This window comes from Castanea sativa, chromosome 9 (assembly GCF_040712315.1).
Source record: "Castanea sativa cultivar Marrone di Chiusa Pesio chromosome 9, ASM4071231v1".
Lineage (NCBI taxonomy): Eukaryota > Viridiplantae > Streptophyta > Magnoliopsida > Fagales > Fagaceae > Castanea > Castanea sativa.
The window spans coordinates 8130229-8143010 of record NC_134021.1 but is presented as its reverse complement, the minus strand read 5'-3'; the positions used below and the strand labels follow the sequence as shown (position 1 = coordinate 8143010).

Sequence of the window (12782 nt, the reverse complement as noted above, 5' to 3'; positions counted from 1 at the left end):
TCATATTGATTTTTACAATACTTGCATTCAGACCTAGGCTTCTTAGGATCAAAACCAGCCAACTAAATGAAGTGTTGTCATACTATAGACGCGTTCTTACCACCTTATTTAGGTGATAGTAGGGGAAGTGATGCACCAAGACCAATTAGTGCTGCAGGTTCAGATGGATTAGGGTCAGGAGGAGGTAAGTTAGGGTCCCTAGGGGCATCAAATCCAACCAACCAAAAAATATATTATCAAAAAAAAAAAATTCCAACCAACCAAAAAACAAAGTTTCCACAACATTGTAAAATTATAATTTTTCAGCATATATATTATCAAATAGCCCACCCTCAATCAATGAATGTCACAACCAGATCCAATAATAGCAATAACTAATTAGTTTAGTTACAACAAAGCAACAATAATAGACTAACAATCATTAGTCATTACTCAACAATTCATGTCACTAATATTAACAAGGAGTTCATCATATTATTCTCAATATTAATATAAAATAAAAGTTACTTTTATATATATAAACTTAAAGCATTTGTTACTAAGTACTAAAAATTTAAAATGAAAATATTGAATATAGTGAGTGATTAGTGTTTAGTGATTACCTCTCGGTGAAAGATTGAAAGCGTGAACTCTCTCAATATTGTCTCCCTCAAAAATTAAAATGCTCAAGAAAAAAAAAAAGTTAGTGCTTGCTACTTAGTAGACTGTGACAAACAAGTACTGAAAAATTGATAAATAATAAATAAAAAAAATTGGGGGTAGAATAGAATATCATTTGGGGTTAGAATATCATGTGGTTATTTAAAAAAAAAAAAAAAACTAACTAGAAGATTATGTACCGTATTTCCATTAACTATAACTAAATAAATTAACTACATGATGACCATTCGTGCATGTGACTGAAATTATTCTTCAAGAAAATTATGTACTGTATCTATTTCCCAAAAAGAATACTACAAGCTTCTTTAATTGGATAAATATCTTTACTGGAAGTTCAGATGACAAGCATTATAACTACAAGCAAGAGAGCAAGAAGGAATCCGGTTTTGTTATGTCATAGGCTTTAGATTTCAGATGACTTCACATGTTCTTTGGTATTTATTATTGTATTTGCAAATCATATTTGAAACACTCACATATTTAAAATGTGCATCAACACATGCATATTCATTTAAGATTTAGCTCATCCCACATTATTTTCAAGCAAACAAACCCAACTCAATGATGGGTGTCCAACCAAGAGGAAAGGGGCTTATGGCTTACCGGTGGTTTGTCGCAGGCCCGCAGTGAGCCAGTGATTGTGAGCGCCTGCTACTGCTGCAGAGGTCAGCCAAGCTGAGTGGCCAGAGCTCAGAGGTGAGGCGTCAGGCCGGCGAGAGGCTAGAGGCGAGAGCGAGAGAGAGAGAGAGTTAAGGGTTATGAGAGAGAATAGAGTGAATTTATACTTAGGGAAATCTGAAAACCTAGCATAAAATGGTGTTGTTTTGTGTTTTTTTTTAATAATAATAATACCCAATACGACAACGTTTTAGTAAAAAAATTAATGTTTTGGTAAACAACGCCGTATCCAAGATATGAAAACTATATATCTATATTTGTTGGTATCGGTTCGGTTTAGCTCTCACTCGGTGCTGGATTGCCTTCTCTGATGTCTTCACCGCACCAGCATTGGAACTCCGTTCGCATTCCAATTGCTGGCATCAACTCCGTTGGTCGGTGTAGTGGCGATGCGGGAAGGTCAGTGCCGGTCGGTCTTGTCAACTCCGGTGCTAGTTTGCACAGTCCAAGTTTCTATTACCCAATCCAATTGAGACGAGTGATGGGTTGGGGGAAATCCAACTGAACTCGACTCTTGGACCCCCTAGTAATTACCGTATATGTATATATTTTAAAAAATAAAAATAAAAAATCAGTACTGCAAGCAAAACGGTGTGTAGTGTGTACCATTAGTCCAGCATGAGAACTGAGAGAGTGCAGCATCCAAAAAGCCGCTAAGCCCAATCCACAACCTGTCGCACACATACTCACACGGTTACACAACTTTGAATTGAAACACTGAACACTCTTTTACTTGTCCATCAATGGTGACTGAGAAAGAAAGTTCCATAGAAAAACCTCTTCAAGCATAACCCAAAAAAAAAAAAAAAAGTACACTCTCATTCTCACTTTGTCACTCACCACTATGCCTTCTTCACTCTCACTCTCCACCTTCTCTCTCCTCCCAAACCCTCTTCTCAAATCCAAAACCAGGTCCACCTCTCTCTCTTCTTCCAGACCCACCTCTCACTTCCTCACCATTAAGTCCTCCACAGAAAAAAGCTCCACCTCAAATTCCAAACCCACCAATACCAACAAAGCCGGTTCCTCCTGGGTTAGCCCAGACTGGCTCACTTCACTCACTCGCTCTTTGACCATTAGCAAAGACGATGACTCGGGCATCCCTGTAGCTAGTGCTAAGCTAGACGACGTGTCTGATCTTCTGGGTGGTGCTCTTTTTCTCCCACTATTCAAATGGATGAATGATTATGGACCCATTTATCGCCTAGCTGCTGGGCCTAGAAATTTTGTGGTGGTGAGTGACCCTGCCATTGCTAAGCATGTGCTCAGGAACTATGGAAAGTATTCTAAGGGTCTTGTTGCTGAGGTCTCTGAGTTCTTGTTCGGTTCTGGTTTCGCCATTGCTGAAGGCCCGCTTTGGACGGTAATGCTTGCTATAATCCAATTGTTTCAGGAATTTATATGTGGTTGGAGAGGAATATGTTTAATTATGAATTCTCAACAATAACAAAAAAAAAATTATGTGTAGAGTTTAATTACATTGTTACTATAAGTGGGTGTTTTTATAATGCTATGTATTGGTCATGCTGTGGTTTTGGTGCATCATTTTAATTGTTTAGCCCATTAGGGACGACTGCCCTTGAACCCCTTGACAACTAGTTCTAGCGGTAGCAGGTGGACTCAGTTGCCTGAAGGTTTTACTGACTAGAGGAGAGTACAAAGGACTTTTCTTTAGAAAGCTTCTTTACATCATAAAAAAAAAAAAAAAAAATCTTGTGGTGTGTTTTGAATATATTTATAGGAAAATAGTGTCAAAAACATTAGAACTGCAAACATGCTCTCTTGAAAATTGCATATAGATTCAATGGTGTTAAAATAGAGTAAATATATGACTGATGATGTTGAAGCTGATTCTTAACTATTTTTTTAAAGCTTCTATGTCTCTTACTTATCCAAAAAAAAAAAAAGCTTTAAGAGGTTCTTGGCGTTGATTGAGAAAGAAGACAAAATGCTTAAAAAAAAAAAAAAAACAGTGTTATGCTTTATTTCATCTTATTGAACATGTGGTAATAGTCCCTCCCCCTCTCCCCCTTTTTTCTTCCCAATTCTCCTGGTTTCTTTGTTGTTTTAGTGGCTAAACATGATTTTCTACTATATCTTTCTTGCTTGTCATTCTTAAGAATAATATAGGCTAGAGATTATGTCATTGAATAAAATGTCTATATAACGAGTCAAGTGGAGCTTTGGTGTTCTGGAATGTGCACCTTGATGATACTTTTTTTTAATTATCAATTTAATAAGCTCTCAGCTAGTGACAAAGAAACCAGAGAACTGGTTACAGTACAGATGATTTTAGTATATTGTTTGTGATAGGCAAGGCGTAGGGCTGTGGTGCCGTCTCTTCACAAGAAGTATTTGTCAGTGATAGTTGATCGAGTCTTTTGCAAATGTGCAGAAAGATTGGTGGAAAAGCTCAAACCCAATGCACTAAGTGGCACTTCTGTAAACATGGAGGAAAAATTTTGTCAACTAACCCTTGATGTTATTGGCCTGTCCATATTCAACTACAATTTTGATTCACTTACAACTGATAGTCCTGTGATTGATGCAGTTTACACTGCATTGAAAGAGGCAGAGGCTCGTTCCACTGATATATTACCATATTGGAAGGTATGCTATTCTTCTGCACTGTTCTTGATTTTCAATTTATTTTTTCAGTTTGATACTTATACCTAGCCAATGATATTTTTTTTATGTAGATTAAGGCTCTTTGTAAATTAATCCCAAGACAAATAAAAGCTGAAAAAGCAGTTAATGAGATAAGGAGAACAGTTGAAGAACTTATTGCAAAGTGCAAAGATATGGTGGAAGCTGAGGGTGAAAGAATCAATGAGGAGGAATATGTAAATGATGCTGATCCGAGCATCCTTCGCTTCTTGCTTGCAAGCAGAGAAGAGGTCTGCTAGTGTTCTTTATCTCTGATCTATAGTTTGTTTTGTGTGTGATCATTGTTGTTTTGGTAAAGTATTCATTTTTTTTATAGTTGCACTTGCTTTTAAATGTGAACAAGTGGCAATGAAAGGACATTTCAATTAAGGGAGTAACATAGAATATGACTTTGGATAGAGTAAAATGGAGGTAAAGAATACATATAGCTGATCCTAACTAATATGTTGAGGATCCATAGCCGACCCCAAAATTTTGGGACTAATGCTTTGTTTGTTGTTGTTGTTGTTGTTGACATGGGAGTTTTTTGAGTTTCATACAATGTGCAAGTTTCTTTGTGAACTTTGTTGAGTCTGTGTTTTATTTTTTATGTAAATTTATGTGGAAAATTGATGTATATTGCATTCATCTCATTTAAGATGAGATGTCATATTAAACACTGTTACTTTTTTTATTGATTGGCAATTTCTTGTTTTCAGCTTTCTCTAAATCTTGCAAGATTTTCCAAACTTTTGACCATGAAAGCATAAAAAAGGAAATAAATAAAGTTCTTTCAACAAATTGTGTTTCGTTGTGATTGTTCATACTCTAGGCTTGTAGATAAGATCTCTGATTTTTCCCGTTTCTGGCCAGAAGTTCTCATTTGAGCTTGAAATTCACTTCATCTTAATGGATGTTGTCATATTTCTCAAATGGTGGTACTCTCAGTAATGGCTGTGTACCCACTTTATCTACCTTTTTCCTTTTAAAAAAAAAAAAACAATTTTGTTTCTTAATCCTTTATATGCATGCATTTGAAAACGGCAGACATCTTCATTGGTATATCCCTATAAAGTTTGAAGAAATTTAATAATAAATTCAGCAAGAATTTTCTATTTAATGATGCTTTGATTTGATATTGTCCCCCCAGCCCCCACCTCTCTCTCTCTCTTTAAATAATAAAATTAGCCTGACTGGACTTTCATTGCCTTTATGGGGCTTGTGTTATTCTAGTTATGCTTTATCTTAACCATTAGTTTTAATACAGTTCCTCTATATATGTCCTAGGTTTCAAGTGTGCAACTTCGAGATGACCTTTTGTCAATGTTAGTTGCTGGTCACGAGACCACTGGTTCAGTGTTGACTTGGACACTCTATCTTCTCAGTAAGGTACCCTTTCCATTTGCACATCTCTCTTTTCTTTTTGAGTTTTTCATCGCATACAATTTAAAACGTTGATAATTTTAGACATAATTAGAGTTCATAGGCGGACTCTCTGTGTTGCAGATGCAGAAAAAGTATGTAATGTGAAAGGGGAATTTTATGTTTATCTCCTTTTCTTTTCTTGACTTCTTTTGAATTTTTCTAGTGAATTATGAACCTTGTCGTACTCATCCACTTATAGCCAAGTTCTTACGATCTTTAGCATGGGGCTGGTGACCTCTACAACATGTGTATATATTTCTATGTTACCTTCATATGCGTGCAGAATATATTTTCCATATGGTGTGGATTTAGGATCAGCTACCTATTGTTTATCATCTCTTTATTTTGTTTTTTCCAATGCAGGACTCCAGTTCTTTGGTAAAAGCGCAAGAGGAAGTTGACAGAGTTTTACAGGGAAGGCCTCCTGCATATGAAGATATTAAGAATCTGAAGTTCTTGACCTGCTGCATAATGGAGTCTCTCCGTCTCTACCCACATCCTCCTGTAGGTTGCATTCTTTCTCTTCCACTTAAAATGAATTGTAAATCGTAATCTTTTCTAACACAAAAAAGAAAAGAGTATATATGGTAGTTCTGTTAAATCAATTTCTTGTTGGTTTTGGTCTTTTAAATCTTTTGGTCTTGATAAGAAGAGCTCAAGTTGCTGACGTGCTTTTAAAATGAATTTTAATTCAAAATCTTTTCAATCACAAAATAGAAAAGGGTATATATGCTAATTCTGTTAGCTCAATTTCTCATTGGTTTCATTGTTCCAAATCTTTCAGGTCTTGATAAGAAGAGCTCAAGTTGCTGACATGCTTCCTGGAGATTACAAGGTTAATGCAGGTCAAGACATTATGATTTCAGTGTATAATATCCATCGTTCCTCAAAGGTATCACCTAATATTCCTCAAACTTCACTTTTTGTGGTTATTTGCAACTCCTTTTTTGTGAATTGCTTAAAACCCAATTGAGAATCCATTGCTCTTTATTGTAAAACAATAATATCATTTGGTTTTTGTCCTAGTATGGAGCCTTCAGTGGCATTCAGATATCGAAAGTAAGCTTGTTTAATAAAAAGAACTTGCTACCCTAGATATTCAATTTCCAATGCCATACTCCACGTTAGCCTTCCTGATATGGACTCTTCTGACCAGCCATGCTCTTTTTTACTACTATGTATTTAACTGTATATCCTGATCATAGTTTTGGTTCTTCTACAACACAGGATTGACCAATTTGAATTTGAGGATCCTGCACCATATGTCATTTATTTTTTTAGCCAGGCAACCTTTTGTCATAATTGACAATTAATTTTCTATTATGGCTTGGCTTCTGACACAAATGGAGGAATTATACTATTACTTTGTTTGCTTGTTTTGATTCGTTTGCATCAATGTAGAATTAAAATTCCATATATATATATATATATATATATATATATATATATATATATATATTCACTATAGAAGATTTAGGCCTTCTATCAACCTCAAGGGGTAGCACAATCGGCTGGGGGGCCTAAGTCTCATGAAACGGAAGTCACTAGTTTGAATCTTCCCTCCCTCAATGTAGAATTAAAATTCTATATGTATAAATTTTTTTCCACTATAGAAGATTTATGCCTTCTATCAACCTCAAGGGTAGCACAATCGGCTGGGGGGCCCACGTCTCATGAAACAGAAGTCACTAGTTCGAATCTTCCCTCCCTCCCGCCCCCTCCCTCTTAGGGCTAAAACTCACTTTTATATATATTTAAAGATTATTGACTATTATCCTAGACAATTTGATGCATCTTTAGACAAATCTTAGATGTAGTATTTACCTCTCCTTTCCACATTTTGGGCAATTTCATTGCGATGTCATGAGGTTTGGGAGAGAGCAGAAGAGTATGTGCCGGAAAGATTTGACTTGGAAGGCCCTGTTCCTAACGAAACAAATACAGATTTCAGGTAAATTTTCTATTATATCCTTCAGAGATGCAAAAAGAGCTACTTAAGTCTCTTGGCACTTCATATTTCTTGATCCTATTTTCCCTAAATATGCATTGTATAGCTCCAAGGCATGAATTCTTTGCCTTTTTCATATCCCATTTAACACTGAATACTAATAATGTAAAATATATTGCCACAGATTCATTCCATTCAGTGGTGGACCCCGGAAGTGTGTTGGTGATCAGTTTGCTTTGATGGAAGCTATTGTTGCTCTCGCGGTCTTTCTGCAGCACATGAACTTTGAGCTGGTTCCTAACCAAAACATTAGCATGACTACTGGAGCAACAATACATACAACAAACGTAATTTTTCCTATTTATCATACAGGGATTGCTTGATTTCAAATCTCAATTAGAAATTCGCATCCCAAACAATATCATGCATTTCTCTGTTGGTGATGCCATATCTAGGAAACGATGAATTGTGTCTAGTTTGCAGTTTTTTTTTTTTTTTTTTTTTTTTTTATGTCCCGCGGTAGCATTTGTAGAACTAACTGGTATTTGTTTCTGTCATCTTATCATAAATTATTGCAATGCTAGTTTGGTTTTAAAGAAAACTAAGAACCAAATAGAAAATAAAGAAAAAGAAAGATTTTAATTTCATGGACTAGAGCTGGCTTACGATTAATCCAAGCATGTAATGTCTTCTAAAAAGATGTTATTGTTGCAGGGCTTGTACATGACACTGAGCCAACGGCAACCAAAATCTGCATTTGTCTCTTCTTCTAGGTAAGCTGTAATGTATTACATAAATATTGATTGCATCCAAGGGTTTAACGTAAAAAGTTTGTAGCAATGTGTAGTAGTTTTGAAAGAAACATAATTTATTTATTTTTTTGACCAAAAAACATAATTTATTAATGTTGTAATTCTTTTGATTAACAGACAATATTATCTATTACTTTTGACTGACAACAGAGTGACTCAATGTAGGCTATAATAGTTGAAGTGGTAAACAAAAAGCATCATTCATCATTCCTTCATCTTGCTAGTGCAGTGCCATGCATCTTGATCTCACTTCAAGTTGCATTGCTTAGATATGAGGTTTGCTTTCTGCAAATTCTAGTAACTGCTATGTGCAAAACAATTTACTATATGTTATGCATACATTTCAAATTACACAATTAATACGTTGATATCCATATTCTTAAGCTTTTGTAGTATATGTGCGCGTTTGGTTCATTGTATTAACTCGAGTCTAAAGGACCTACTGGTTACCTTAAAATGTATTTAAAGGGAGACAACAATTTACCTTTCCTTGGGGCATATTATGTGCTGCACAATAGTTTCTATCTACATGTGGCTTGTCTTCATTCTTGGTGGTATCTCAGATCTCTAAAACTGCTTTACTGAGCAATGCGTGTAAATGATTTCTTATGGGTCCTATGCCTCAGTAGTATGGAACATCGATCAGACTGTATCAGATTTCAGATCAAGAAGATTTTTTTGGTTGAGAATCAGTAGACATCAGGATATGTCTACTCTTTTATTCATGCCAGCCCCTAACATTACTCTAAACTTTACTCCAAACTTCGTAATTTTGTATGTTGTCTACACAAAAAACTAATGGATGCTTGTCTTATAGCTTAATAATAGAGAGAATTCTATCATATAATAATAATAATAATAATAAGTGATCTCTATATTGTTCATAATTCATCTGAACAGTTTCGATTTTAAAATAACTTCACAAATGTATATAAATATAGATCAGGTCAAAGGTGTTGTGTCTTTTTATCATAGTTTTAAAATGTATATGAATATTGTTCTATGCTTAACCTGTCGTGACGCTAGCACAATGGATGATCATTGGCTTCGTTAGTTTTGTTGTCCATCGCATGAACAAACCTTAGGCACCAACCCAACCTATTACCGTTAGCTCGATGCAGAATTACAGCTTTTATATAATCTAGGTAGGACACATTATTTAAAGTGCTGTACCCGTTTTGTACCGATTGTTTCATGTTATGTTATACTTTTTAAAAAATTGTTCGTGTTACAGTGTTGTACTAGTCCGGTTGTCTGTATTCGTACTTCCCAATTTTATAAGATATTTCTCTGCTCCTACATGTGAGTTGTGAGACAGGTCTCAGAGACCTTATCAATGTTGTGATATCAAAGAAGATAAGGCATCTATTTCACGCGTAAAACTAGTGACAAGATTTTGGGGGAAAAAGACAATGAATTGGTTTCCTCAGGTAGTACATTTTCACGTGGGTGCTGCGGTATCTTCGGTAGGCCCACCATGTTTATTTTCTTACCGTAAAAGATTAAAAACACTGTAGATGGCAAGTTCCAAAACATCTTGTCCGCTCCAGAATTTGGTTTTCGAAGATGAGATTCGAAGTTGTTGCAGATCAATTTTATCATTGGTATTCTCGTTCATTGTGAGGGTGGTGTCGGCAACATTGAAGATGAGGGCAATTGTGATGCCCGAATTTAGAAATAGTGTGCAGTGTGGGAGCGTGATGAGTCTCATATTGGGTATTTATACGGTAGATCTAAGCTTTATTAATAACTCTAAGGAGCCTTAATCAGGACCAGTACTAGACATTTTAGGGCCTACAGCGAGAATTAAAAATGAGGCATTTTTTATTTCTATATCTTAATTAAATTAATGTTTATTTAATAATTTTATATTCAATTAATTTTTCTTCTTTTTTTCATTTTTGAAGTTTTTTTATATCCAGATGCATCATTTCTAGTAGATATTTCTAATCAAACAATATATTTATAAAAACTAAAATAAAAATTAACTTTCAAGTGTAGAGCAAATGAAAAATAGAACTTGATTTATATAAAAAGTATTGTTGTAGTTTCACCGAACAATAACAAGTTTTTAGTAATCTCAACCTGCATAAATAAAGACTTATTCAATATATTACCACTAACTAAAAATATATATATATATATATATATATATATAAACACAAGATTAAAATTAAAAAAAAAATTTAATTACAAGCATAACAAAAATTTAAGCACAATTATATCACAATGCTTATTAATAAGACCCATTTACACAAAAAAAAAAAAAAAAAAAAAAAAAAAAAAACACAACACAAAACAAATCTTATCTATAACCAAAAAAAAAAAAAAAACCAGACTTTATCTTATTACCACCACGGCTGAATCAGTGAATCTTAATACAAAAAGTCAAAAACGGCCGGCAAATCCAAGGTTTAAAAAAAAGAAAAAGAAAAAAGAACTTAAAGTTGAAGGCCTAAAATTGATTAACAAAACCAGGGCCCAAAACGACAAAATTGATAAGTGATAAACAAGTGAAAGTGAAGTGCCCAAACCCCAAATATTTATACTTGATACATACGGTGAGCACAGAGCAGTTGAGGACAGAGGACTTGAGGGAGGCAGAGAGCAGTGAGCAGAGAATCAGATTCCGATTTCTAAGAAAGCTTGCTTGACAGGCCAAGCGGAGGAAGAGAGGCGGTCCAAGCCAGGCGGAGGAAGCTTGCTGCCTCCTTGCTTGAGCTGTTGAGCAAATGAGAACAGTGGAGTGGAGAGAATCAGAGAGAATGAGAGACAAAGAGAGTCAGAAAAGCAGAGAGAAATGTAAAATTTTTACGGTTTTAGTTGTTATATTTGTTTTATTTGTTTTGATTTGTGATTGTTTTGTGGTTAATCTCTTAGACCGGGATTGTAGTTTATCTGGTTGATTTTTGGTTTATCTAGAGGATAATAATGTTTAATCGGATTTATCAAAAATTTTATTTTTTGGTTAAAATGAAGTGCCAGATTTTTGTAATTCTGAAACTATTTTTTTTTTTGTCCCTACTATCCCTTATTTTTAAAAATTTTGGGGCCTCTCTTCCACTTGGGGGCTTTAGGCAATTGCCTAACTCGCCTAAGGGAATGGTCGGTCCTAGCCTTAATTGTAACTAGTTCTTTTGAGGTATAGTACATATGTGACTTGTGTTTTCCTTTGTTTATTACGTAGGCTATCATTAGCTTCCTTAACAACAAAGGAATCTCTTTTGGAGAGGTTTTTACAAAAAAAGAAATTCAAATATATAAAGTTTAGGATTTTTTTTATGAAGCTTTTTATATCTATTAGTTGGTCCAATAAAAAAAATCATAATTTCATAATACCATGTCAATATAGCCTAAAAAAACTTTAAATAATTAAAATAAGTGTTCTAAAATCTAAAAACTACATAAACTGATTAAAATTCAGTGTTGGTAGTATGGTACTATAGGTGGGTGGAGGCCACACACTCTTTATATAGTGAAAGATCCAAATGAGCTCACTCTTAGGGTCCGTTTGGATAGAACTTATTACTGAAAATTCAAAAGATTGTAGCAAAATAATTTTTAAATGTGTGAATAGTACTATAGGACCCATTTTTAATATTTTTTCCTGAATAAAGTGTTTGTGGGTCCCATAAATAGTGTGTGAATAGTAATTTTGTCTCCCGCAAAGTACATGAACAGTACCGGTTACTGTTCATGCACGTTGGAAAAAAAAATGCAAAAACTCAAAACGCAACAATTATAATCCGGATCCAGATGGTCACTTAGTGCATGGCGTTTTGCGTTATCCATGCGTCTGCGATTCCTCTTCTAGTGGGTCCCGTGCACTGTTTACGGGACCCACAAGTACCTTTTTCCTTTAAAACAACTTCAAAAATGGGTCCTATGGTATTATTTACATTTTTAAAAATTATTTTGCTACAGTATTTTCAGTTTTTAGTTTTGAACAATAAGCGGTATTCAAACACACCCTTAAACGAGAAAGTCACTCTTAATTTCTTAAATGAGAAAGTCTAGGAATATAATTTTTGTCAAAGCTTTAACGTTGTCAATTGTGAGTAATAGATTCATATGAAAGTAATTATCCATTGATCACTTCAATAAATTGTTGCTAATAGTGATATAAATGGCAATGATATAAAGAATGTGTTTGGCATTAGCTTTTAACGTTAGTTTTTACGTACATTTTTTTAGAACTTTACTTTTTAAAAAATTTTCAAGGTATAAGTATATTTTAACACACTTTTAACAAAAAGATAAATAAATTGTTTCTAAACAAACACAGAAAACAAGAGGAAATTAATAATAATAATAATAATAATAATAATAATAATAATAATAATAATAATAGTAGTTGTAAGTGCACAATTGCACCTGGACCCAAAGACAACTACGGGCTCAGGCCCAATAAGCCTTAGACAATAAAATTTGTAGAGCGTGGGCTTGAAACCTAGATTAGAAGTGCTGAGAACTTGATAACGGGTTAAGAGTTACAAACACATGTAGATAACAAAAGATGACTGAAAATAGGCCTCCTCGGACGTAAGCCGAGGACCACTTCTGTATTATTGCTATCTCTTCCTTAAAAGTTACAATTCTTAGTTTCTTTCTTT

At 34.4% G+C, this 12782-nt stretch overlaps 1 protein-coding gene across 1 annotated transcript; it reads left to right on the top strand.

The window, feature by feature from the left end:
- Positions 1–1913: 1913 nt before the first annotated feature.
- Positions 1914–8714, top strand: LOC142609388 (carotene epsilon-monooxygenase, chloroplastic). Its single transcript, XM_075780963.1, has 10 exons — positions 1914–2701; positions 3652–3948; positions 4038–4235; positions 5272–5373; positions 5773–5913; positions 6194–6301; positions 7278–7360; positions 7542–7704; positions 8072–8130; positions 8335–8714. Exons 1-10 carry the CDS (start codon positions 2183–2185, stop codon positions 8339–8341), a joined length of 1677 nt encoding a protein of 558 aa, XP_075637078.1. The 5' UTR covers positions 1914–2182; the 3' UTR covers positions 8342–8714.
- The last annotated feature ends 4068 nt before the right edge of the window (positions 8715–12782 follow it).

Coding starts and splice junctions, on each gene's coding strand:
- LOC142609388 (XM_075780963.1), top strand. CDS start 2,183: ATGCCTTCTTCACTCTCACTCTCCACCTTCTCTCTCCTCCCAAACCCT. Junction 6,302..7,277: donor ATATCCATCGTTCCTCAAAG/GTATCACCTAAT, acceptor CGATGTCATGAG/GTTTGGGAGAGAGCAGAAGA. Junction 7,705..8,071: donor CAACAATACATACAACAAAC/GTAATTTTTCCT, acceptor TTATTGTTGCAG/GGCTTGTACATGACACTGAG.